The sequence below is a fragment of the Photinus pyralis genome, unplaced genomic scaffold (assembly GCF_008802855.1).
Source record: "Photinus pyralis isolate 1611_PpyrPB1 unplaced genomic scaffold, Ppyr1.3 Ppyr1.4_LG10, whole genome shotgun sequence".
Classification (NCBI taxonomy): domain Eukaryota; kingdom Metazoa; phylum Arthropoda; class Insecta; order Coleoptera; family Lampyridae; genus Photinus; species Photinus pyralis.
In genome coordinates this window covers 5,806,660-5,831,563 of record NW_022170250.1, presented here as the reverse complement: position 1 = coordinate 5,831,563, position 24,904 = coordinate 5,806,660, and the positions used below count along the sequence as shown (strand labels likewise).

The window sequence follows — 24,904 nt, the reverse complement described above, 5'->3', positions numbered from 1 at the left end:
TATATCACTTTAAATACCCTGTATATTTCAACGTCGGTTGCAACCGGTCAAGTAGTTGGAGATTCTGGGGACGTGAGCCACCGCCGATGTTTTGGATTTGGGGGCTTGGCGTCACTTGTTGATTGTTAAAGGTTGTTGGTGGGATTATTGCATTTTGAGTTGTATTCATAGAGTTTAGCTTCGTTTTTGTGGTTGTGCGTAGGATTTAAACCACTTTGGTGTCGGGTAAGGTATTTTATGTAGTTTACTCTTATGTACTTATATGAATTGTGCCATTTGTTATATCAGATATTTTCCATCTACCATTGTGCTAATATGTAATTTACAACATGCGAGGTGTTAACTAATATCCATGTGCTGGTGGAAGTCTACGATATCTCAGGTTTAGGCCACGTACAAGGTGCGGGGGGTGTACCTATGTAGAACTTCGACTTCCGTGAAGTAGGGCATGCAATGCTAGGTGTACTTAGGTTAGGGTGACTCGTAACATTCGCGAATGTGTGTGCCTTGTTGTGTGTAACTAATGTCTTCCTACGGTGAGAGGGAGCTCGGACGCTAGTATAGAAATGTATTCTAGAGCTAGGGCACGAAAGGATCCGAGGGCCCTCGAACCTCCAACTTTAGAGACGAAGTGCTGTTAACCGAAGTCCGTCCTACCCATGGGCGGCGACCCATCTCTTAACCATCTTCAGTTTTGTGTCGTTACGTGGCCAATGTCAGGGGAGTGTTACGAAGCACAGGTAGTAGTTCCGGAAGTCTGGGGTTTGTACCAATGTCATTATGTGGAAACTGAGCATAATTGGGGGCTCCACGACCACACTGTGTATTGTCATAACTACCTATTGTTACGTAACAACATGAATAATAGATCAGACATGTTTTTACAAACTTCACACCACTCTATTCGGTATATAATGATATGAATAACTAGTAAGGTGACTTATATCAATAAATGCATGAATGTGTTGCCCCTAACAATCTTAACTGCGCTACAGGTTAATAGGCAAATATGCCAGCCCAATCCCTAACAATATAACCGTGAAACAGGAGGGCAATCAAGCGAAGACGCTGGCCCAAACCTAACGAATAACCAGGTTCACCACCCAATGACTAACTAAAAAGTGAGTTGCCTTCTAGCCGCGATTAAAGGAAAGTACATGACATGTTGGGACGAATACTCTACGCGTACTGTTCAAACGTACCCTGCTACTTGAATTCATTAATTAATTGAGGCAGTGTTACGTGTTCTTCTTAGGTGGTTGGTGTTTTAATTTGCTTGTGATTAGCATAGTTTGGGTTTTATTCAAGGCCAAGGTTTTTTCTCAAGTCGCGCTCTTTTTCTCCTTGGTAGTCTGCTTTTGCGAGAGTGCGGCACCTTTAGGTTTTGCTTGCTTTGCTTTTAATGTACCACATCCAAATTCCCGGGTTTTCAGAATAAGTTTATAATAAATAAACTCGCAGACATTACAGCGTTTTATTTGAGTGTTCCTGCCCGACTGGGTCCCGAGTCATTGTGTTAGCTTCGTGTAACGTAAGGGGGCCCTACCATAGACGATCCAATCACGTGCCATTCTTTTGTTTGAAATTTGAGCAGGAACCGTGTTTTGATACTGGGATTGAAACGTTGCCACTTTGCTGTGAAATCTGTCATCTTCACTTCGACCCTGGTTTTGTGTTAAGTTCAGTACAAGGCGTTGTGACAATTTTATTAGCGTTCTTCCTTTAATAAATGAGTTAGTGTTGGCGTTATTCATTTTTATTTGCAACAGGCGTGTTTGATATAAGAATCGCTTTGAATGAATTTATAGAAAAGTGACAACACTGTTTTTACTTTTGATTGTAATCCATATTCCATATATGTATAAAAGACATATGTTGTAATCATAGGCGGCATATGTAGATAAGTTCAGGTTGATGAAAGTTATGTCCCTCAAAGGTAGTTTCATAATGGTCTATACACTTTTTAACATAAATTGAAGTGCACAAATGGAAATATGTAGTTTCTCATGATCTGAGGTTGGTCGGTGAAAGGGTATAAAAGCAACAGAATACATTTTGGTGAGATTCCGCCTTTTCAAAGATTAGCTTTTATCAATTTTCTTGATTTTAGTTATCATTTTTTCGGAAGCAAGATGTGGGAGCCTCGATTCCTTCTCGTAATTAGGTTTTCACCCCGCCACAATACGGTAAATCTGAAATAACCAAAAATTTATATAGTACTAAAACTGTGGAACGTTATGGACGAGGATGATGGCTCACCACTTGTTAAAATCAAACTTGAACAAGAAAACGAAATACTTTCTTCTCTCGATGAAACCGTTTTCGTTAGCAACAATGCTTTGTTTACAATAAAGGACGAAACTACAATCGATGCACAGCACTCCGGATTGCCACATAATGGAAACACGCAGCAACAGACTGATTGTAAATTGAAGATTTTCAAATGTGATCTTTGCGATTACACAACGAATATTATATTGCAGTTCAAACAACACTATTTAAGACATGAGGTTTCTAAAGACTTCACGTGTATTGATTGCGATTACAGGACAAACAGTAAAGACAACCTTAGACGACACTCTTTAAGACATAAGGTGTCTATTAATTTTAAATGTGGCGATTGTAATTATGGAACCGACAAAAAATCGCACATCAAAAGACACATTTTGACACATGCTTCGAAAGATTTTAAATGCGCTCATTGCGATTATATGACGAATAATGAAAGTTATTTGAAACGACACATTTTAAAACACAAACCTTCGAAGGATTTTAAATGCACCAGTTGCGATTATGGCACAAACATACAATCTCGCATCAAACAACACCTTTTAAAACATAATGTTTCTAACAATTTTAAATGTGACATTTGTGATTATGAAGCGAACACAAAATATTATTTGAAACTGCACCTTTTGAAACATGTTTCGAAGGATTTTAAATGTGTTATTTGCGATTATGTGACAAATAATGAGACCTATTTGAAACAGCACGTTTTAAAACATAAAATTTCCAAAGATTTTAAATGCGGCAGTTGCGATTTCGGGACCAACTTCAAAATTTCCTTCGAACGACACCTTTTGAAGCATAAGGTTTCTAAAGATTTTATATGCGCTAATTGTAATTATGGGACAAACAGAAAGTTTGACTTCAAACAACACATGTTGAAACATGCGCCTTCTCCAAATTTTAAATGTGACTATTGTGATTACGGGACTCACATAAAATCTTGTTACAAACGACACCTTTTGAAGCATAAGGTTTCTAAGGATTTTAAGTGTGCCAGTTGTAATTTTGAAACGAACATAGAATCCAGCTTTAAAGTTCACCTTTTGTCACACCAAGCTTCTAAAGAATTTAACTGTGCCAATTGCGATTATGCAACAAACAGTAGAGACAACCTTAGACGACACCTTTGGAAACACAGAGTTTCTAAAGATCTTAAATGTACTATGTGTGATTATGGGACGAATAATAGAAGCCATTTGAAACGGCATCTTTTAAGACACAAATCTAATGTTTTCAAATGTGCTAATTGCGATTATGAGACGAAAAGCAAAAATAATTTGAAACGCCACCTTTTAACTCACAAACTTTCCAAAGAATTTAAATGTGTCAATTGTGGTTACGAGACTAATAAGAAATATGACCTAAAACGACATCTTTTAAGATATATTAACCGTTTTCGTACAGTGGCTGCTTATACATCAAAAATTTAATTGAACAAAGAAGTTTATTGCCTGTCAGACGTTTAATTTAATTCAAACAGTTTGGTTACACTGGAAGGGGAAGGGAATTCGGCAATCACTGAGTAGGTAACCGCCATTTCTTCTGGATCTGATTGAATTTGTAAATAAAAGGAACATTTTGAATATGATTTAAAAAATCATTTATTACTATGTGTATTGTAAGTTAAGTTTAATTCCGTAGTTTATTTATTTACAATTAATTAACAATAAATTTATAACAGTGTTAAAATGAATTAATTAATAATAGTTAAAGTATTATTTATCACACGCATATACACAATTTGTAGCAGCGCGAACTATTTATTACTTCGGCGTTGAAATTGGAACTTCCTGAAACGAAATTCAATTTGCTTATATAGTAAACGCGAGGCCCGAGTTCGGAATAAATTTTTGTCAATCGTGTGTTTATTTGAACCCATTGCGCGACCCGGACAGAGTGTTTATGTCAAATTTTTCTATTTGTGTACAAGATTTATGTCCGATGTTGATCAAAATTTTTGAAATAAATCCTTTGGGACAGAAGTTGATGGAGACACTGAGTCCCCCAAATTATTAATTAAAGTCGATATTGGGACTTTTCTTTGTAGCTGATGCCGGAATTATAAGTTTCGTTTGAGCTAGCTGGACCGGTGTTTTGTTGGTGGTGTAGTTTACCGCACGCCATTGCACACAGCATTATTTAGTTGGTGCCCAACGTGGGGCCGCAACATTATTTATTTGGCGCCAAACGTGGGGCACACCAATATCTTATTCCGCGTTTACGAAAGGGCGGTAAGTAGGCCAATAACCGAGCTCCGTGTAGTGACCAGCGTATGTCAGTTACGATCCAGTTCAGTCGAAAAATGCCGCGCCTGTCCACTGGTTTCAAGAGTAGCCGCTGAGCCTTTAGCAGGCACCTCCATCACTCAAAGCAGGAATGGTGCCAGTTGACCGCGTCGTGTAAAGTACAATTATCCGCGCCCGACGCGACTCTACCAGTTGGGTGACGATAACGAGATATGCTTCATCTTAGGGGAAGGAGTTCTCTCATAACAGTAGTAATATAGGGCCGATTCTAAATCACACTAGATGAAAATCCATATAAAAATGACTAGAATTGAGTGGTTCTGCACTGCGGTAGCGTGGTTTGCGCCTGTACTAACGTCAAGGTCAAGGGGTCGAGGTTTGTGCTCGAGATAAAGCGCAAACCGAATTACTTTAGCTCGGACGCAAACCTCCGATACTTTATTTCGAGCGCAAACCTCAACCCCTTGACCTTGACGTTAGCATAGGCACTAACCTCGCTAGCGCAGTTCAGAACCACTCAATCCTAGTGACTTTTCTAGAGGATTTTCATCTAGTGTGATTTAGAATCGGCCGTACATCACCATCGCCAAGAACCCTCTACTCAGGCGCAAACCTCCGATACTTTATCTCGAGCGCAAACCTCGACCCCTTAACCTTGACGTTAACACAGGCGCAAACCTCGCTACCGAAGTTCAAAACGACTCAATTCTAGAAACTTTTCTAGGGATTTTGATCTAGTGTGATTTAGAATCGGCCATACACTACCATCGACAAGAACCCTTGACTCAGGTCAAAAACCGAATTACTTTAACTCAGACGCAAACCTACGATACTTTATCTCGAGCGCAAACCTCGACCCCTTGACCTTAACGTTACCACAGGCGCAAACCTCGCTAGCAGAGTTACAAACCTAGTTACGTTTCTAGTGACTTTTTCGCGTCTAGTGACTTTTTCTACTTATAACAGTATCCTTTTTTGTTTTTGGTGATACGCGGTCACACTGGATTTGGCATTCATCAAAAGCTTGACGGAACATTCCCAGAAAAGCTTTTATAACTCCCCACAAGATTCAGTGATAAAATACTTGATTAATTTGCTCCAGAGGTCTTTTCCACCCTACGCTCTGCTCTACTCCTTAAACAGAAAATCGAACAGTCACGCTTCAACTTGTGCCACAAGTGGCTAAGATACCGGCTTGCACCCGGGTGGCCCAGTTCGAGAATTTTTTTTCACAAAAATGTATCGCATTCAGCGGGGTTGGACATTAGGTTATTTGTAGGTTTACGATTGTGTTCTCAAATTATAAAAGTAGACTTTCACAAAACAACAAAATCCACATAGTAGCGTCTATAACTTTAACACTAACAAAAAGACTTAAAATTCAATTATGATTGTTGTTCTCGCCTTGTGCGATGAGTCGGGGGGTTTTTGTTCGTATTATATAGAGACGTAATGTATTTATTGAATTTGTTTGCAGTGGCATTTTGCTACCTTGTACAGGTGCCAAATGTGATTTTTTCAAGACTTCCGAATTGTTACGTTATTTAAATACTGTAATGGGATCGAACTCGAAACCCCGAACTCTATTTTATAATTGGACAGGTTATGTCCTGGCCAAAATGGCGGGTGCCTGAGCTCTAACCACAACTACAAACTATGTTATGTATATTCCTTGCCCGTGAGACCCTGATGATGTGAATGTCTGGAGCCGTTACATGACAGTCTTAGTATATTACTTCATTTCTGTGAACGCTGATGTTGTCGTACAGGTTGAAGGCTAGTAATTGTAAAATGCAAATTAGAAACGAAGTAAGAAGGTAAGTTGTTCCATTTCATGGAGTATTTCAGTAGCTCTTTTTCTTGCCTTGTAAACAATGAGGACCCTAGAGCTACTCTCGGTTGTGAAAGGGCCACTTTTATTTCTATTATGTTGCCTTGATTTGAAATGGGTTTTACATTTTAATTAAATTTCACTCTCCCCCCATTTCTTGTGTTTTGATTTATGTTGGTTTAATGAAATCGATCCTCCGAGCGACACAATACAATAATGGAGAAAGAGCAGCAAAAAGGAGTGGTGTAATTACACTGGGCACATTTTAAAGGATGAGAATTCCTAACTTGTGTGAAATATTTAGAATGCTTCCCAAAAGTGGCACAAATAACCAATGAGTTTTCGCTTTAGGTCTACGAATGCACCAATAAACACGAACGATTTAAATCAAAAATAGCAACAGGAGGCACTATCGAACGCACCTTTTAGTTTTAAAAATCTATTTTGGCTGTGTAAAATACACCCCTCGTGTGACCTTAGCCCAATTCACATTGCGCTAGCGTAACCACTCTTTGTATGACGTGTTACCACGCCCACTTGTGTATTTTTTTTTATGTATCAATTGGGGTAAGTTCTCCTTGTTGTTGTTGTTTTTTTCTTATGAACATTGTAGTTGTAGAATGTCTATTGAGGTGAAAATCGAACCGAAGCAAGAAGAGATAAATTCGAGCATTAAAGAAGAACTTAATGCAGTTGCCATAAAGGAAGAACCGAACGAGCTTACTGGTAGCGCAGAATGTTATAAGTTGGAGTACAACGAAGATTTGCAACGACAGAACAATTACAGTTCAGACATTAAGCCGTTTAGTTTCAAAAATTGCGATTACGCAATTGATAATCAATTTTGTTGTAAACGAGACCTTTTAACAGATTTAAAATGTAACAACTGTGATTATGCAGCTAAGACTAAAGACAAGCTTAAACAACATTTTGATACACATAATCTTGGTAAAGGTTTCAAATGTGACCGGTGTTATTACGCTACAAATGTGAAACGCTATCTTGTGCGACACCTCAAAACCCACGCAACTTTTACACTTCAAAATCCTGCGGACCTAAAATGTGATTATTGTGATTATATGACGAATACGAAACCCAAGCTTAAACGACACTTAATAACTCACAAAGTAGCTAGAGATTTTAAATGTGGCAATTGTGATTTTACGACAACAGCGAAAATATACTTGAAACAACATCTTGTAACACATCGAGTTTCTCACGATTTAAAATGTGACCAGTGTCATTATGCTACAAATGTGAAACGGAATCTTGTGCAACATCTCAAAACCCATCGTAATGGTACTTTTACCAATGATTTCAGATGTGACAAGTGCGTTTTTAAAACAAAGAGGAAATGCAATTTTATTCAACACTTGAAGGCGCACGTGATTGAAGATTTTAAATGTGACGTCTGTCATTATGCGACCCATTCTAAATGCAACTTTAAAGCGCATCTTTTAACACATCAAGTTTCCAAAGATCTTAAATGTGACAAGTGCGGATACTCAACAAAGTCTCACCGTTATTTTAATGAACACCTCGCTCGGGAATCGTGCGAAATTTTTCGATGTGGCAGTTGCAATTACGTAACTTATATTAAAAACAAGCTTACACGACACCTTTTAATACACAATGCCAACGATTTTAAATGTGATAAGTGTCACTATGCGACAAATATCGAATACAAGCTGAAATACCACGCCTTATCGCATAAAGTGTCTAAAGATTTTATATGTGAGAATTGTGGTTACGCAACAAATGTTAAAACGCTATTTAAACAACACCTCTTAACACACAATGCTTCTGAAGATTTCAAATGTACTCACTGTGATTTTTCGACTACACAAAACAGTTATTTGAAAAGGCATCTCATAGTGCACAAAGTTTCTAAAGATTTGAAATGTGACCAGTGCGATTTTGCAACGAACGTTAGATACAAACTTAATCAACACCTTTTAAGACACAACATCCCCAAGTATTTTAAATGTGATAAGTGTGATTATGAAACGACAAGTAAATCTCGTGCTATGGACCATCTCCTAACGCACAAGGTTTCCAAAGATTTTAAATGTGATAACTGCGACTACGTGACCGGTATTAAATATCGTTTTATACAACATCTTCTAACGCATAAATCTCTCAAGGATATTAAACAAGAGCAATCTGTCGATTTTAAATGTGACCGATGCGATTATGGAACAAATGGCAAGCACAAGCTTAAGAAACACATTCGAGTGCACAAGGATTTTAAAGATTTTAAATGTGAGCGTTGCGATTACGTAACTAACTATAAAATGTGCCTTAAACAGCATATGGAAAGGCGCCACCCTGTTACAAACTAAAAACCTCTTTGTTTAATGGGCAATATGTAAGTCGGTAAGCATCAGGCAATAATTTGTGGTTTAAGTAGGAAGTTTTCGGTGTTTTGATCTAATAAACTATTAAAATAAGTGGGGGGTTCTGAGTATGGGTATTTCTTAGTTGATCTAATTATATTTTTGTACCGTCTTTGTCAATTGTCAGGTACCCACTTTATTATTTTATTCTACTATTAGGAATGTATCTTAATAATGATATTTATTGGTTACTATATCAATCTTTGGGCGAGGCGAGGAGGCGCAGACATAGACTGATAATCTCAAATGAGCAAAATAATTTACTGCATTAATGCAAATATAATGTAATTTAATGCAATATATAATATACGCAATACAATACAATATATATAAAATTCAATATAATATGTGTAAAAAACGCGAAAATATTGTTGGGTAAACAATGTCTTGTAGACTTAGGTCTAAACACCAAAAATAATGACGAGACATCCTGTATATGAGACTATTTCAATTAAATCTGGGAATAAGTACCTTTTGGTCTTGTTTGTAATTGCATTATTTTTATTTAAATTGTATCATTTTGTGCAAACCGTTCGATTTAGATAAGACGCATAAGTAAGAACTATCTGGTCATTTGCGATAAGAGCTTTTGATATCAGACGAAAGTTAATTCTTTTCAACGAAAATGCAATACTTAATGCACGAGTGCACGTCTCCAGAGAAAGAAAGAAGAGGGGACTTCAAGCGCGTATCAGTCGGCATTTTCTAATCTAATTGTACCTATTTGGCGCATTTTTGATAAATACCGGAGCAAGGAGTTTATTCCATAATGGAAGTGGCGTTTCGTTAAATACTGCAGACAACGAAAAAGAAAACCTAGCTGGTTCGCAACGGTTGAAAAAGGATGTACGTCTTTTTACACTAATTATTCGATTTGAATGATTGAAGACGCAAGTAGACCAAGGTATGTTCTAGACCAGTGAAGTCACAGCCGATCAGAGACGATCCCGCCCCCCGGAAGTTACGTTGCTGCCAGAGACGGCACGCCTCTCCTCTTGGATAATGGGATATGGTAGGCGGAGTTTTTAGAGAGCCCAGTGCGCGATTCTGTTAGGCGACATTTTGTAGGAAGCCATCTTGGGTCGATCCGCCATCTCGTTGGGCATCATCACGCATCCGCCCGCCTTTTATAAGCCACTGTTCTAAATCCGTCACTATTATATACCCGCCATTTTTTTACGCCATCTTGGAACCGGTCGCACTTTTATTAGTCACTCCGCCCTTTTGTTGGGCGCCACGTGACGCGATTGGTGGGTAACTTTTTTTTTATTGGCGTTGGGATTCGAATCCACGACACCTGAGATAGAAAGCCAGAGCGTAACTATATTGGTCACGGAGGCTTTGGAAATGTTACAGTTAGAGGTTGAAGGAGCTCCCTTTCTAACCCTAATTCCTGTTGAAGTACCAAAAAAACTTTGACGTGCTCTGTAGGTTAAATGTTAAAATTAAGCAAGTGAACCTAAGTTCATGTATGTCAAGCAGAGGTATGACATGTAGTTTAGTTTTGTTTCTTTCTATTTTATCCTTAAATAAAGCAACAGTTTACAGTTCGCGGGTTTTTGCTTATTTATTACTGGATGAACGTAATAAACTCATCAGTTCCATCTCTGAGCCATGCTAAGGTCACGAGTTGGAACCGGAACCGAATTGCATTTATAAGCGCATCACTTGGAACCGGAATTGTTATTTAAGAAATTATTTAAGAATAATAACCGATACCGGTATCGTGATAATTAGTGCCAAAGCACCGGTATTTTTCGGTTCTCTCACTCTTGTATTTATTTCTAATAATAATTTTATTTATTTATCTTAATGGAACCCTTAAAAACCGAAAAAAACTGGAACCGAAGCCGAATATTACTGAAGCCACAGAACCGGAACCGGTACCGAAACCCTTAAAAAATAATTCTGCCTAAAAAGTGCGGAACCGGAACTTATATTTCATACGGGTTCCAAATCCCGGTAAGGATGCTCTACTATCATTGCTAACCTCTCTCTCAGACATGCATGTTGCCCCCATTCTAACCTGTAAAAAATGAACTTTGAAAATATGAATGATAACCTATCATTCCATTTTGGAGATATACAAGGGGGCTCTGTCATTGCTAAACTTTTTTCTAAGACAAGCATGTGGCCTCCGTTGGCTTTCTCTCAGCTTTCGTGGGTTCAACGACAATAAGAAATTTTTATACAGCGTGACGCTCCCAACAAAATGGCGGGTGGTCCAAGATGGCGTCAAGCGTCCAATAAAATGGCGGATTTAGAATAGTGGCTAATAACATGGCGGGCGGTTCCAAGATGGCGCCCAACAAAATGGCGGAGTTAGTAATTAAATGGCCGACCGATCCAAAATGACGCCCAAGATTTTCTGTACAGAAAAAAGTCAACTAAAGTTTAAAGGGCGTTGTCCGCTTTACGGAAAATGTTGTCCTTTTGAAGGAAAGGAAGCAGTCTTAGTGCACGCACTTTATCGAGTTTCTTTTGTTGTTGCGCTGGCTCGTGTGGCGCAGTTCAGTTAATGTTGAAAATAACTTTTAAGAAGATTTAGGCTTCGCAGAATGATACAAATTTTATTATTAAAAATATGATTGATTGACAGACTTTTACTCACTTGATAAATTAAAAAATACAATATCATGAAAACATTTACAACATTCTCCCACCTTGGGAACTAAACCATTAGTGAACAATAAATTATAAAGACAAACGCAAAACTGGTTTAATAATTCGACCACTTCTGCTCACTTTAGGTACCTTAGCAGACTCATTACCACTGCTTGTACCTTGTGCATCATTTAAAGTAGAATCACAATGTTCATTTTCTAAAGACCCATTCAAATCCGATGGTACACCTGATGGCGACGATGAATTTTTTGTTGTTGTCCAAGTTCTCTTCAATCGAATCAAGACATTCGAGAGGGTAGAGTCGTTGAATTGGACGTAATACAATCCCCTTGGCAGTTTTAAGTCGCACTAGCCGAACCTGACGATCCTTTCCAGGAAATATTTCTGTAATTCTTCCTAATGGCCAGTCTATTCGTTTATTCTGATCATTACCAATCAGCACAATTTCATTCAATCGAACTTGAATATTTTTCATTCCTTTGGAAGACAACTTCAGTTGACCCAAGTATTCTGTTCTAAAACGCTGACGAAGATTTTCTCGAAGTTTCTGACGATATGCAATCCGCTTATTTAAAGAAGACGAATCAATTGCATCCAAGTCAGGTACACCAATATCCCGTTGTTCTTGTAGAAAAGAATTTGGTGTTAATGGAGAGAGTTCCGATGGATCATCTGATAGATATGTGATTGGCCTTGAATTAACTATAGCTTCACAATCACATAAAACCGATACCAATTCTTCATAATTCAGGGAAGCTCTGCCCAGTACTCTCCGAAGTAAAGATTTCAAAATTCTTATTATTCTTTCCCAAAATCCGCCCTACCACGCGGCGGTTGGTGGGTTAAAATACCACGTTATGCGATTAATTTCACTATACTTTAAAATAGTGGACCAGTCAATTTTTGATAATGCGTTTCGCGAACCGATAAAATTTGTTCCGCAATCACTATATACTATACGAGGGCGTCCACGACGACTGATGAATCTGCGTAAAGCTTGAAGAAAACAATTTGTCGATAACGAGGTAACAAGTTCAAAATGTACTGCACGATACACGGCACAAGTGAAGACACATACCCAACCTTTTTGAGATTCTTTCAAAATCAAAGGTCCAGCTAAGTCCACACCAATAACTTCAAATATGGCAGCGTCACGAACTCTGTTAAAAGGTAAAGGAGGACTATCTTGTTCCATTTTGTTCACTGAGTGACGCTTGCATGAAATACAGTTAGAAATAGCGCTTTTACAAGAGAGAAGGAATTTGCTCTATCAAATTTGGACCCCTTTCCAGACAGTCGTTTAACGAAGGATGTCCTTTTTCATGTGATGATGCATCAAATACAGGGCGAATTTTAGTAGTTGTGCTACTAGCTTTTATTATTGGTCGATGTGGCAGATAAAACACATTTTCATTATTTATTGCGTTTCTTTCTGTTACCTCTTCAATAATACCAATTTGTTCCCATTCTTTAAGCACATCCCCATAGTCATCAAATAAACCATCTCGTTGTAGTTTCTTAGCTACACTTTCGATACGTTTTTTAGCGATATCTATATTCTTTCTTAAAGGTGGGTGTCCTTGTTTCCATGGCATTTGTACCACATACCATCCATCCTCGTCTATTTGAACCGTTTCCAAAAAATACTCGTTGACTGCTAAATTGATCTCTTCTTTAGATTGTTTGTCAACAGGATCATCAATGCCGATAATATCCAAATTCCATAAATTTGTAATGGTAACATCCTTACATAACATCGAGGTCACAGACATAGCAGTAATGCTTTTCTGTTTGTTCAAAACAGGAACTTTGCCCAACAATGTCCAACCCAAATACGTTTCTACAGCTACTGGACCACAATCTAAAACATACTTTTTGCCTGTTAGTAGTTTTCCAGCAACATCTGCGCCTATGAGTATCTCCACCGGAGTGGCGATTGTAACATCTGATATTTTTATCTGCAATCTGTCTAATTCATTCATCCATGGTCCATTAAAGACTGGTATTATATTGTCACAGATAATCGATTGTTCTAAAACTTCGAACCGAAAAGCATACCTCTGATCCAAATCTAAGACCCTTACATCATAACATGCATGATCTTGCTCATCAGTACTGGTACCTCCAAATAAGGTATGAATAATTTTCTCCCGCCTCTTAACTGGATACTCTAATTCTTCTGCAGTTGATCTTAAAATGTAAGAACGTTGAGAACCAGTATCCACTATAGCACGTACTTCACGCATAGTATTATCATTACGGATCAAAACTTTAAGAGTTTGCAAAAAAACGTGTGTGTCTGAAATATTAGACAATGCTTTTTCAACAGAGGTGGTTTGATGACTTCTTTCCACAATGTTCTCAGAAGTAGCAGCTTTATTGCTCGCTAAATTTGAACACATGAGTGGTACATGCTTACCATTACAGATGATGCATTTTAGCCTTTGACGACATCTTTTACTGTTATGTCCTAATTTTAGACAAGAAAAGCATGCCCTTTTATTGCTTAAAATGTGTTGTTTCTCCGACAGTAACATTTTCCGAGCCATAAAGCATGACTCACTAGCATGATCTTTTTCGCAAAACAAACATTTTGCAAGACTGTTTACTGACAGTAAAGCTGCTGCAGTCGGTATCGACTCACTCGTTTTAAATTTGGGTTTCTTGTCTTTATTATCTGTCTGAGGTAAAAACCCTTCAACAGCTAAATTAATGCGTTCATCATTTTGTACCTCAGACCTTATAAAACACATTAAAGCATCTAATCTTGTTTTTAATGTTCCACCAGCATTACCCGAAAACTGAGATGATCGTTGCCAAGCTCTTAATAAATCTTCTGGCAAACAAGATTCGACTAAAGGGTATAGCATAGCGGAACATGTATCAGTTGTCACTCCAAGAGTACTTAATGCTCTTAATTGTGTTTCAATACGATCATATAAACTAGACAGACCTAGTTTTTTATTAGGAGACAATGCCTTATTTAAAATAATTTTTAATAGCTCCCGTACGTAGACTTCAACTAATAGGTCTTTCCTCCCAAAACGATCCTTTAGACTTTCAATAGCTTCAGTATAATTGTCGCCCGTGGGAGGAAAACTATTTAATAATTCACTTGCACGAGTACCTGAAGACATTGCTTGAATCAAATATTGAAATTTATCTTCATTAGTGAGTACATTGTCCTCGTGTATCTTACGAAATTGACTCCAAAATGACAACCAATTACGTATATCACCATTGAATTTTTTACATTCAATAGTAGGCAGCTTGATTCTGCGAAAGATCCCTTTGTTACTATTTGTTTCACTACAAACGCTTTGAGTTTCGTTATGAGCTCCATTATTACAAATTACAGCAGAAGAGACTAGTTCTTCACATTGCAGATTCAAGCTCTTAAAAGAAAACTCATACCTATCTACACATGCTATTTCCGTATCTAACTGATCCTCCGTAGCGTCAGCATCCAACATCAAGTTATAAATCTCTTGATTGGCGTGTCGTAGAGATTCAGCTTTATCATGAAACAGCTCTAAATTGGCACGAATGGTATTAATGTCTGGTGATTCTGCTTCTATCATCTCAGTCAACTTATTTGCGATCGTCGTGAACGCCCTACGTACCGCTGAACGCGACTTCGTTGCCCGATCCATATCTTTAAAGCGTATAGTCGTACAAACGAAAACGATACACAAATCGTTTAAAAATCAGCCTAAAATGTTAACAATCTTATTGCAGAGAGATTTTACACAAACCCCTTGTCCTGTCACGGTCGCCAAATGTTGAAAATAACTTTTAAGAAGATTTAGGCTTCGCAGAATGATACAAATTTTATTATTTTAAAAAATATTATTGATTGACTTTTACTCACTTGATAAAATTAAAAAATACAATATCATGAATCATTTACAACAGTTAAAACTGGACTGTGGTGCTAAGGATTCCTGGTTCGAAACCGGGTTTGGGCATGGATATTTGTAAATGTATAGTGGGTTAGGTTGGTAGAGCAGCCTTGACTGAAACCCGGCCACTCAAAAATAAAGGCAAAAAAACCTTAGAGCAGTCACTGATAATGTTTATACCTGTTCGCGACCAGATTTCAAGATTATTAAAAGATAAAAAAATTCGTAAGTAATTTTAAGATTTTCTAATTGTATTATCGACCGTTTGTGTGCGGAGTACTATGTAAAAACAAGCTTTGCAAGCTTCTGTTTCTTTTCAGGAATGTGTCATACTTTTGTCATTTAATGTGAGAAACTTGACGCGGTTGAGAGAGATTGAACAAATCTCATCATATCCGTCAAGGGGATACTCTTTTATTAAGTGGTAGGACTATAGGTACAAACCCCCATTACTTTATTGTGTGGTAGAGCCAAGTTATCCCAATGACGTCACGAACACATGCGCATAGGCTTACCATAGTTGTACGCAATCGCAGTAGATAAAATTACCGAACCCACCTATTATAACCAAGAATAATTGTGGCGTGGTGTTAACTGAGCAAGAATTATTCCTCTTCTATTCAGTAAGTTTTGTTATCAGTGAGTAAGTAATGTCTAGTTGCCTTGGGATCTCGGTCTGTATTGTTTAATTCCAAAATAAAATTTTGGTAAAACAAAACAGGTTTTTAGAATTTTAGCACATTTATTTATAACATTATTGTTGTTAGGTATGGATGAAGATAATGACACCCCACTCATTAAAATCGAACCAAAACAAGAAGAAGTAATCTATTCCTCTCTTCAGGGACACGTTTCAGTAAGCAACGAAGTTTTGGTGACAATAAAGGACGAAATTACCATTGGTACATCGTGTTCTAAATCTCTTTATAATGAAGAAGTACAACCACACTCTGACTTTCAACATCACCTTTTAACTCGGTGCAAAACAGATTCTAAAGATTTTAAATGTGGTGATTGTGATTATGAGACAAATGTTAAAGGCAGCCTCAAACAACACCTTTTAAAACATACAATTTCTAAGGATTTTAAATGTGGTATTTGTAATTATGGGACAAATAATAAAAGCCACTTCAGACGGCATCTTTTAAAACATACAGTTTCTGAGTTTTTTAAATGTGCTACTTGTGATTACGGGACAAATATTAAACGTAACCTAAAAAGTCATCTGTTAAATCATGCAGTTTCTAAACATTTTAAATGTGCAGTTTGTGATTATGAATCAAATTATAAATCCGCTCTTAAAGAGCACTCATTAAAACATAAAGTTTCTAAGGATTTTAAATGTGGTGATTGTGATTATCAGACAAATTATAAATCGTCTCTTAAAAAACACTTCTTAAAACATAGAGTTTTTAAGGATTTTAAATGTGCTGATTGTGAGTATGAAACGAATTATAAATTCGCTCTTAAAAAACACGTTTTAAAACATAAAGTTTCTAAAGTGTTTAAATGTACCATTTGTAATTATGGGACAAATGATAAACACAACTTCAAAAATCACCTTGTAAAACATAAGGTTTCTAAGGATTTTAAATGTGCCGATTGTGATTATGAGACGAATTATAAATCAGCTCTTAAAGACCACTTTTTAAAACATAAAGCTTCAAAGGATTTTAAATGTCCTGACTGTGATTATGAGACAATTTATAAATCCGCTCTTAGAAAACACTTTTTAAAACATAAAGTTTCTAAGGATTTTAAATGTGCACATTGTGATTATAAGACAAATTATAAATCAGCTCTTAAAAAACACTCTTTCAGACATGCAGTTTCTAAGGACTTTAAATGTGCTGATTGTGATTATGAGACAAATTATAAATCTGCTCTTCAAAAACACTCGAAAAAACACTTTTCAAAATAAGGTTTCTAATGCCGGTTTGCACCGACAAATTTAAGCGGAGCTTAAAATCCATGGCAACCATTGTCTCAATAATCGTTGCCATGGATTTTAAGCTACGCTTAAGCTAAGCTCCACTTTAATTTGTCGGTGCAAACGGCCATAAGGATTTTAAAAACAATTTGAAATGTGCTGATTGTGTTTATTGGATTTTAGGTGTACCAATTATGATTTTGGGACAAAAAGTAAAACCTTTGAAACATAAGAAAGAAATATTTTAAATGTGCTATTTGTGATCAGTCATAGTCATAACCTACCAGATAGGAACGCAAATGGAATACTTTGCCTGAACTGTAAAGCGGGCAGTTCGTATTTCGTTTAATTACATTGCCAATATATATGTTAATTTTTATGATAGATGAGTGCATTACATTTCACTTGAAGAGCTGCAAGACCTGGAAGGTGGGTAGCGATTGCCACCTGGCGCCTATTGAGATTATCATGGTCTATTGGTGATTGGTAAGGTATTTAATATTGAGGGGTAATCTAGTAGGTTACTATGGAAAATACTAAACACACATTTTACACAAGTTTTGAATTTGAATCTGACGTTAATGTAATACATTTGATAAACCAAAGAATGACCAGCTGAAATAGACTTCAAACCAACTCCACTCCTTTCCCATTTGTGAAAAATAACATCTTCCACATAAAGTACATGAAATACATTGTAAATTAGCCGGACGTTCTTCAGTCCGGAAGGTATCTGAAGGTCCTGGAGACGGTAACCTTAGACTAAAGTTGTATTTCGAGATGAATGCCACTAACTAATTTTAACACCCCGCCATTTACCTCTCCACGGACGAAACAGTTAAAGACACTAAAAAAGGCACGTTCATACACAAAGAATTGAAGTCGCTAATCAATCTAAATGAGTAGTGTGTTTATTTTCCTGTTCGGTGCAGACAGATTTCGCCTTGTAAAAATTCGCACGGTTGGCAGCTCTTATAAGTGTTATATATACAGTGTGGAACATTTCCAGTTAATGAGTCGGAGCAATGATCCATTAATTGAGATGCCCCAACCTTAGCAACGTCCTGTGAATATGATTGTCGATACGAAGCACCCTATACATCATGTTAGTTACACAAGCTGCCAACCGAAATCTGGTGGGATTTGCCGAATAGCCACCTACGAAGTATTTAGATGGGAAAACGATTATAGTAAGCCAATACGATCACAGTAAGCGATTGTCCTAAATTTCAGATGTGACAGTGTTTTTATGAATCGCTTCCACCATGCCCGAAGGCGTAATTAAACTAACCGAGAAGCAACTACTGGAAGTGGGAAAGCCAGTCGACTTCTCCTTCAAGCACCTCACCAGTTTGGAAGGTGTGAGTTGTAAGCGAAACTACCGGCACTAATTTAACACTGCGCAGGTGTGGCGATTGAAGGGCCACGTTCGCAGCGCATCGGTCAAATTCCAATCCGCGGCGCCACGAGTCGGCGATACTTAACCAGAGCCGTGTGGCTCAACAACAACAAGCTACCGAACATACGGCACATGGACGCGCTGATAAATTCGGCGCTCGAGGATCCCTCCAAGCTCGGCTGGATCGACTTCTCGTTCAATTACATAACCGAAATAGACGAGTGCATACTCAAATTTCCCAATTTGAGTATCGTGTACTTTCACGGAAACCTAATCAAGAATGTGGACGAGGTTTTCCGATTGCGGCCGTTAAGGCAATTGAGAACGGTTACGTTCCACGGCAATCCAATTTCGGAAACTAGGGATTATCGTCACTATGTCATAACGTACTTGCCGCAGGTTAAACGATCAGAAATTCCCTAACGTTAGTATAACGTGTGTTGCAGGTTCAAAATTTAGATTTTTCGCCAATCACGATATTGGAAAGGCGCGAACCCAAGCCCCCAACTGCCGTCAAAAAGGTTTCCGCAACAGCCAATAGTTAATTATTTTGTAATGCGAATCATGCACGATAAATCTACGTATTTTTTAAGTTGTACTGACTATTTTAACGGAAAATGTTTATTGCTAAACATCTACTTCACTTGGGTAGTTACAAATGATGATCTATTCATATTATGCATTTTTTTTTGGAGATTTCACCCGATTGCAAAATTTACGCAATCCGTCGGAAGACAAGTTTGGCATTGAAAATGAGATGTCTGCGTACAAGTAGCGTAATGCGACGCCTGGCTTACGTCCGGCGGTTGATTTTTAGTCCACTTTCCCGTTCAGGGTCAAGGAGTTGAACTTTGCGATTACTTCCGCTGTCTGCAATCAATTTCTTCGTGGCAACCACTTATTTAAAATTAGAAAGTGCAAAAGTTTGAATTACTTAGTACTGTCCGAATTAGCGTAGTCGCCCTCAAACTCAATGAACGCGCCTCTTGCACTAATATTTCTGTAGTTCAAACGACACCATGTTTCGGTTTCGAAATTAATCCTTTAACTAAACTTAACTAAAATATTACCACCCTGCTGTACTTTTTGAAGGTGCCCGGCTTAATTAACTTTTCTAACTGCGGAACACAACGCTCTCGTGGCCTAACGCGCAATTCCCTACGGCTATATTTCACGGTCTAATCCGTACAACATTAATTTCTCCAAACACTACGTCCAACTATAGCTTCGACGGTTTCTGCCAATCAACACGCATCCCTTCGTCCAATCAAAATCGTCTTTGGTGCCACACGTCTAGTAAAATTTGGTACGTGTAACGGGAAAATGAAAAATTTCATGGACTTGGAGGCCATATTCCACATTTAAAATATGGAACATGTGGAAACTAGTCAATCCCAACTCATATCGCACAAACATTTTGAGTCGAATAGTTTTTTGTTAGCAAGGTCTCTCCCCCAAATAGGTAGTGTTGACCCTCGTGCGGGAATTTGAAGTCTATAGTTGAGATTCGAGTCGAGATTGGTTCATCAATATTCAAATTAATCTGACAGCCAGACTTTTATTTGTTTTAAGAAGCTATTTTGGTTGCATAAAATTAAGCGCCTTTCAGGAGAGATATTGTCATTTAAAAGTAGACATAGTAAATCCCCATGTCTACTTCTTAATAAATAGCACTGTATATTATAAAAGAAGCTAAAAATGGATGGGTTTTGGGATAGTGTGAAGACGGGTTGCGAGAATTTCGATGTCAGTTTCGGTTTTTCTACGGGGCTAAACGAGATAAAAATAGAAGTTTGCGATTGGTCGAAATTTATTATTCTTAGATACATGCTCAAATTAGCTTCTTCACATCAAAAACTCGTTAGTAACGTATTTGCTTTGTTAAAAAATATTTAGGAGATCCTACAGTTCTGTTCAATATCACTGCAACAAACAATGTAAGGGAGGCTACAATTCTAGAGTACAAACCCTAGTATACATTGTAATCACAATTAGCACATTTAAAAACCGTAGACTCCTTTATGTTTTGAAAGGTGCTGTTTAAGATGGGCTTTACTTTTTGTCCCGAAATCACAATGAGCACATTTAAAATCCTTGGAAACCCGATGTTTTAATTGATGTCGTTTCAAATAGTGTTTAACATTTGTCCTATAATCACAATCGGCACATTTAAAATCTTTAGAAATGTTATGAATTAAAAGATGTCGTTTTAAGTTGTGTTTTTCATTTGTTCCATATTTACAAACAGTACATTTAAAAACTTTAGAAACGTTATGAATTAAAAGATGTCGTTTGAAGATGTACTTATCATTTGTCACATAATCACAATCAGCACATTTAAAACTCTTACAAACTCTATGTTTTATAAGATGTTGGTTAAAGTTGTATTTTTTGTTTGTTTCATAATCGCAATTACCACATTTGAAATCCTTCAAAACTTTATGTGTCAAAAGATGTTGTTTGAAGTCGTGTTTATCATTTGTCCCATAATCACAATCTGCACATTTAAAATTCTTAGAAACTGTATGTTTTAAAAGATGTCGTTTGAAGTGGTATATATTATTTGTACCATAATCACAAGTAGCACATTTAAAATCCTTAGAAACGTTATGTGTTAAAACATGTTGTTTGTAGAGATGTTTATTATTGGTTCCATAATCACAAGTAGCACATTTAAAATTTTTAAAAACTTTGTGAATTAAAACGTGTTGTTTGAAGTTGTTTTTAACATTTGTTCCGTAATCACAATCAGCACATTTAAAATGCTTAGATATTTTATGTTTTAAAAAATGTCGTTTGAAGAGGTGCTTATTATTTGTCCCATAATCACAACTAGCACATTTAAATTCCTTAGAAACCTTATGTTTTAAAATATGTTGTTTGAAACTGCATTTAACATTTGTCTCATAATTACAATCGGCACATTTAAAAACTTTAGATAGTTTATGTGTTAAAAGATGTCGTTTGAAGGTGCTTTTATAATTTGTCTCATAATCACAATCAGAACATTTAAAATCCTTAGCAACTTTATGTTTTAGCAGATGTTGTTTTAAGTTGCTTTTAACATTGGTCCCATAATCACAATCAGCACATTTAAAATCTTTTGACACTGTTTTACACTGAGTTAAAAGGTGTTGTTGTTCTTTTTCATTATGAGGTTTAGAACATGGTGTACTAATGGTAATTTCTGCCTTTATTGTCACGAAAACTTCGTTGCTTACTGGGATGTGTCCTCGAAGAAAGGAATGGATTTCTTCTTCCTGTTTTGGTTCGACTTTAATGAGTGGTGTGTCATTACCTCCATCCATACCGAACAACAATGTTATAAAAAAATGTGTATATTTTGATATTAAACATCAATACAGAGCCAGATCTCAGAGCTTACTTTCTGAGTAAGAATTTGTTGAAAAAGAGTGACACCACGCCACCAGTAATTAATTAGGTGAGAAGAAGAAATCAATAAACAATGGGTGAGTTCACCACACGAGCGCCTTAGAGTGAGAGAGAATAGAGAGTTGTCGCAATCTTACGGTAACACTACAGTAAATATAGAAAACAGAAACATTGGAAGGAATAAGGGCAGAACGTTTGTACTGATCTTAACCCACCCCAGGCTCGAAGTGAAGATGACAGATTTCACGGCAAAGTGGCAACGTTGCAATCCGAGTATCAAAACACGGTTCCCGCTGAAAGTTCAAAAAGAATTGAGATGTCTATATCCCTTTAAATGCCCTGTACATTTCAACGTCGGATGCAACCGGTCAAGTAGTTGGAGATTCTGGGGACATGAGCCACCGCCATCACCACCTGTCGATATTTTTTTGGTAGCTTCCGGAGGATGTTTGGGGTTTTTTTTTTGTGGGCTTGGCGTCACATGAGCACTTGTTGTTTGTTAAAGCTTGTTGGTGGTGGGCTTATTGTATTTTAAGTTGTATAAATAGTTTAGCTTTGTTTTTGGTGTTTGTGAGTGCAATCACTTTGGTGTCGGGTAAAGTATTTTATGTAGTTTACTCTTATGTACTTATATGAATTGTGCCATTTGTTAAATCAGATATTTTCCAACCACCATTGTGCTAATACGTAATTTACAACATGCAAGGTGTTAACTATATCCATGTGCTTGTGGAAGTCTACAATATCTCAGGTTTAGGCCACGTTTACTCAGTTACACGGTGCAGGGGGGCGTACCTATGTCGAACCTCGACTTCCGTGAAGTAGGGCATGCAATGCTAGTTGTATTTATAGTTTAGGGTGACTCGTAACATTCGCGAATGTGTGTGCCTTGTTGTATGTAACTAATACCTTTCTACCGTGAGAGGGAGCTCGGACGCTAGAATAGAAAGGTGTTCTAGAGCTAAGGCATAAAAGGGTCCGAGGGCCCTCGAACCTCCAACTCTAGGGATGATGTGCTGTAACAAAGACCATCCTACACATGGGCGGCGCCCCATCTCTTAACCACCTTCAGTTTTGTGTCGTTACGAGACCGATGTCCGGGGAGTGTTACGAAGCACATGTAGTAGTTCCGGAAGTCTGGGGTTTATACCAATGTCATTGTGTGGAAACTGAGCATAATTGAGGGCCCCACAGGCACACTGAGTATGGTCATAACTGCCTATTGTTACGTCACAACATGAATAATAGATCAGACGTGTTCTTACAAACTTCACACCATCCTATTCGATATACAATGATACGAATAACTAGTAAGGTGACTTATATCAATAAATGCGTGAGTGTGTTGCCCCTAACAATCTTAACTGCGCTACGGGCTGATAGGCAAATATGCCGGCCCAATTCCTAACAATATAACCGTGAAACAGGAGGGCAATCAAGCTGAGACGCTGGCCCTAACCTAACAAATAACCAGGTTCACTGTCCAATGACTAACTAAAAGTGAGTTACCTTCTAGCCGCGATTAAAGAAAAGTACATGACATGTTGTGACGAATACTCTACGCATACTGTCCAAACGTACCCTGCTACTCGAATTCATTAATTAATTAAGGTAGTGTTACATGTTCTGCTTAGGTGGTTGGTGTTTTAATTTGCTTGTGATTAACATAGTTTGGGTTTTATTCACGGCCAAGGTTTTTCTCAAGTCGCACTCTTTTTCGCCTTGGTAGTCTGCTTTTGCGAGAGTGCGGCACCTTTAGGTTTTGCTTGCTTTGCTTTTAATGTACCACATCCAAATTCCGGGTTTTTCAGAATAAGTTTATAATAAATAAACTTGCAGACATTACAGTGTTTTATTTGAGTGTTCCTGCCCGACTGGGTCCCGAGTCACTGTATTGGCTTCGTGTAACGTAAGGGGGCCCTACCGTAGGCGATCCAATCACGTGCCATCCTTTTGTTTGAATTTTAGGCGGGAACCGTGCTTTGATACTGGGATTGCAACGTTGCCACTTTTCCGTGAAATCTGTCATTTCCATTTCGAGCCTGGGGTGGGTTAAGATCAGTACAGATTAGGAAAGAGTATGGATACCGCGTATGCCGTACAGCCCGTGTATGAATCGTGTTACCTTTTTAAACAAGTCCGCCATTTTATATGTGGCACATATGTCATTAAAGTAACTTTTTTTTATGAGTTTTTGCGCTTAAATTGAGAGGAAATACACAAACAACAACTTAAAATCATGGTGAAATGTGCATATTGTGGATGCAAAAGCCGGAGTGAGAAGGAGGAACCCGGAATTTCATTTCAAACGTAAATATTGAAAATGTGCCTAATGCCGTTACCACGTATTTTCCTATTTTTCCTCATAAAGCTTTTTCTTTGAATATTCTTTTTTTAATATGTTAAAATCCATAGCTTAATGAGCGAGTTGACTTAATTTCTTACAACAGAACCAATCCCATGCATTCAAAATTTGATAACAAACTTCTTCAAGGATGGAATTATTCAATAAACTCCATAGGCGTAGTCATTAGCACTCCGCGTTTTTCAAAGAGAAAATTGGTACGGAAACGGCTTTACGTGAAAAATCAAACAGAAAGCAATGAAGATTCTTATTTTATCACAGTCTTTAGCTGGAGGGACAGTTAGTTTTGAAGGCATTTTCGAAAAAAGATGAGAGGAAGTTTCGTTTATACCCGTGTCTGATTAATAAATAGCGAAACGCACGAATTTCATTCGTATGTTCAACTTCAACGTGATTTATTAGCTATAATTAGGTGCTTCTGCCACTATTCGCATTTACGGATGCTACGACACTGGCCAATATCAATATGTGGCAGCTGGTAACACTACCGCTAGTGAATTATGCGTCCATATTCTTTCCTTGTCTAAG

General features: G+C 37.5%; 3 protein-coding genes across 9 annotated transcripts; all 3 read left to right on the top strand.

Annotated features, from left to right (window-relative positions):
- Window positions 1-114: 114 nt before the first annotated feature.
- On the top strand, window positions 115-19,210 carry LOC116161255 (leucine-rich repeat-containing protein 51-like). 6 transcript variants are annotated; one of them, XM_031474545.1, is made up of 4 exons: window positions 118-225; window positions 18,453-18,578; window positions 18,626-19,017; window positions 19,065-19,210. In XM_031474545.1, exons 2-4 carry the CDS (start codon window positions 18,485-18,487, stop codon window positions 19,161-19,163), a joined length of 585 nt encoding a protein of 194 aa, XP_031330405.1. In that variant the 5' UTR covers window positions 118-225; window positions 18,453-18,484; the 3' UTR covers window positions 19,164-19,210. The 6 variants fall into 6 exon arrangements, with proteins under 6 accessions (XP_031330402.1, XP_031330405.1, XP_031330400.1 ...); XM_031474544.1 differs by lacking the exon at window positions 118-225 and adding an exon at window positions 15,575-15,912 and having other exon boundaries at window positions 16,057-18,578; XM_031474540.1 differs by lacking the exons at window positions 118-225; window positions 18,626-19,017; window positions 19,065-19,210 and adding exons at window positions 15,323-15,912; window positions 16,057-17,211 and having other exon boundaries at window positions 17,403-18,488.
- LOC116161254 (gastrula zinc finger protein XlCGF46.1-like) lies at window positions 1,833-4,036 on the top strand. The gene is made up of 2 exons (XM_031474538.1): window positions 1,833-2,058; window positions 2,111-4,036. Exon 2 carries the CDS (start codon window positions 2,238-2,240, stop codon window positions 3,717-3,719), a length of 1,482 nt encoding a protein of 493 aa, XP_031330398.1. The 5' UTR covers window positions 1,833-2,058; window positions 2,111-2,237; the 3' UTR covers window positions 3,720-4,036.
- On the top strand, window positions 6,725-9,237 carry LOC116161253 (zinc finger protein 808-like). Of its 2 annotated transcripts, none has more exons than XM_031474537.1 (2): window positions 6,725-6,933; window positions 6,986-9,237. In XM_031474537.1, exons 1-2 carry the CDS (start codon window positions 6,920-6,922, stop codon window positions 8,706-8,708), a joined length of 1,737 nt encoding a protein of 578 aa, XP_031330397.1. In that variant the 5' UTR covers window positions 6,725-6,919; the 3' UTR covers window positions 8,709-9,237. The 2 variants fall into 2 exon arrangements, with proteins under 2 accessions (XP_031330397.1, XP_031330396.1); XM_031474536.1 differs by having other exon boundaries at window positions 6,980-9,237.
- Window positions 19,211-24,904: the final 5,694 nt, after the last annotated feature.

What these genes read in the sequence shown, in the direction of transcription:
- LOC116161255 (XM_031474542.1), top strand. Translation starts at nt 16,059, where the DNA reads ATGGATGAAGATAATGACACCCCACTCATTAAAATCGAACCAAAACAA.
- LOC116161254 (XM_031474538.1), top strand. Translation starts at nt 2,238, where the DNA reads ATGGACGAGGATGATGGCTCACCACTTGTTAAAATCAAACTTGAACAA.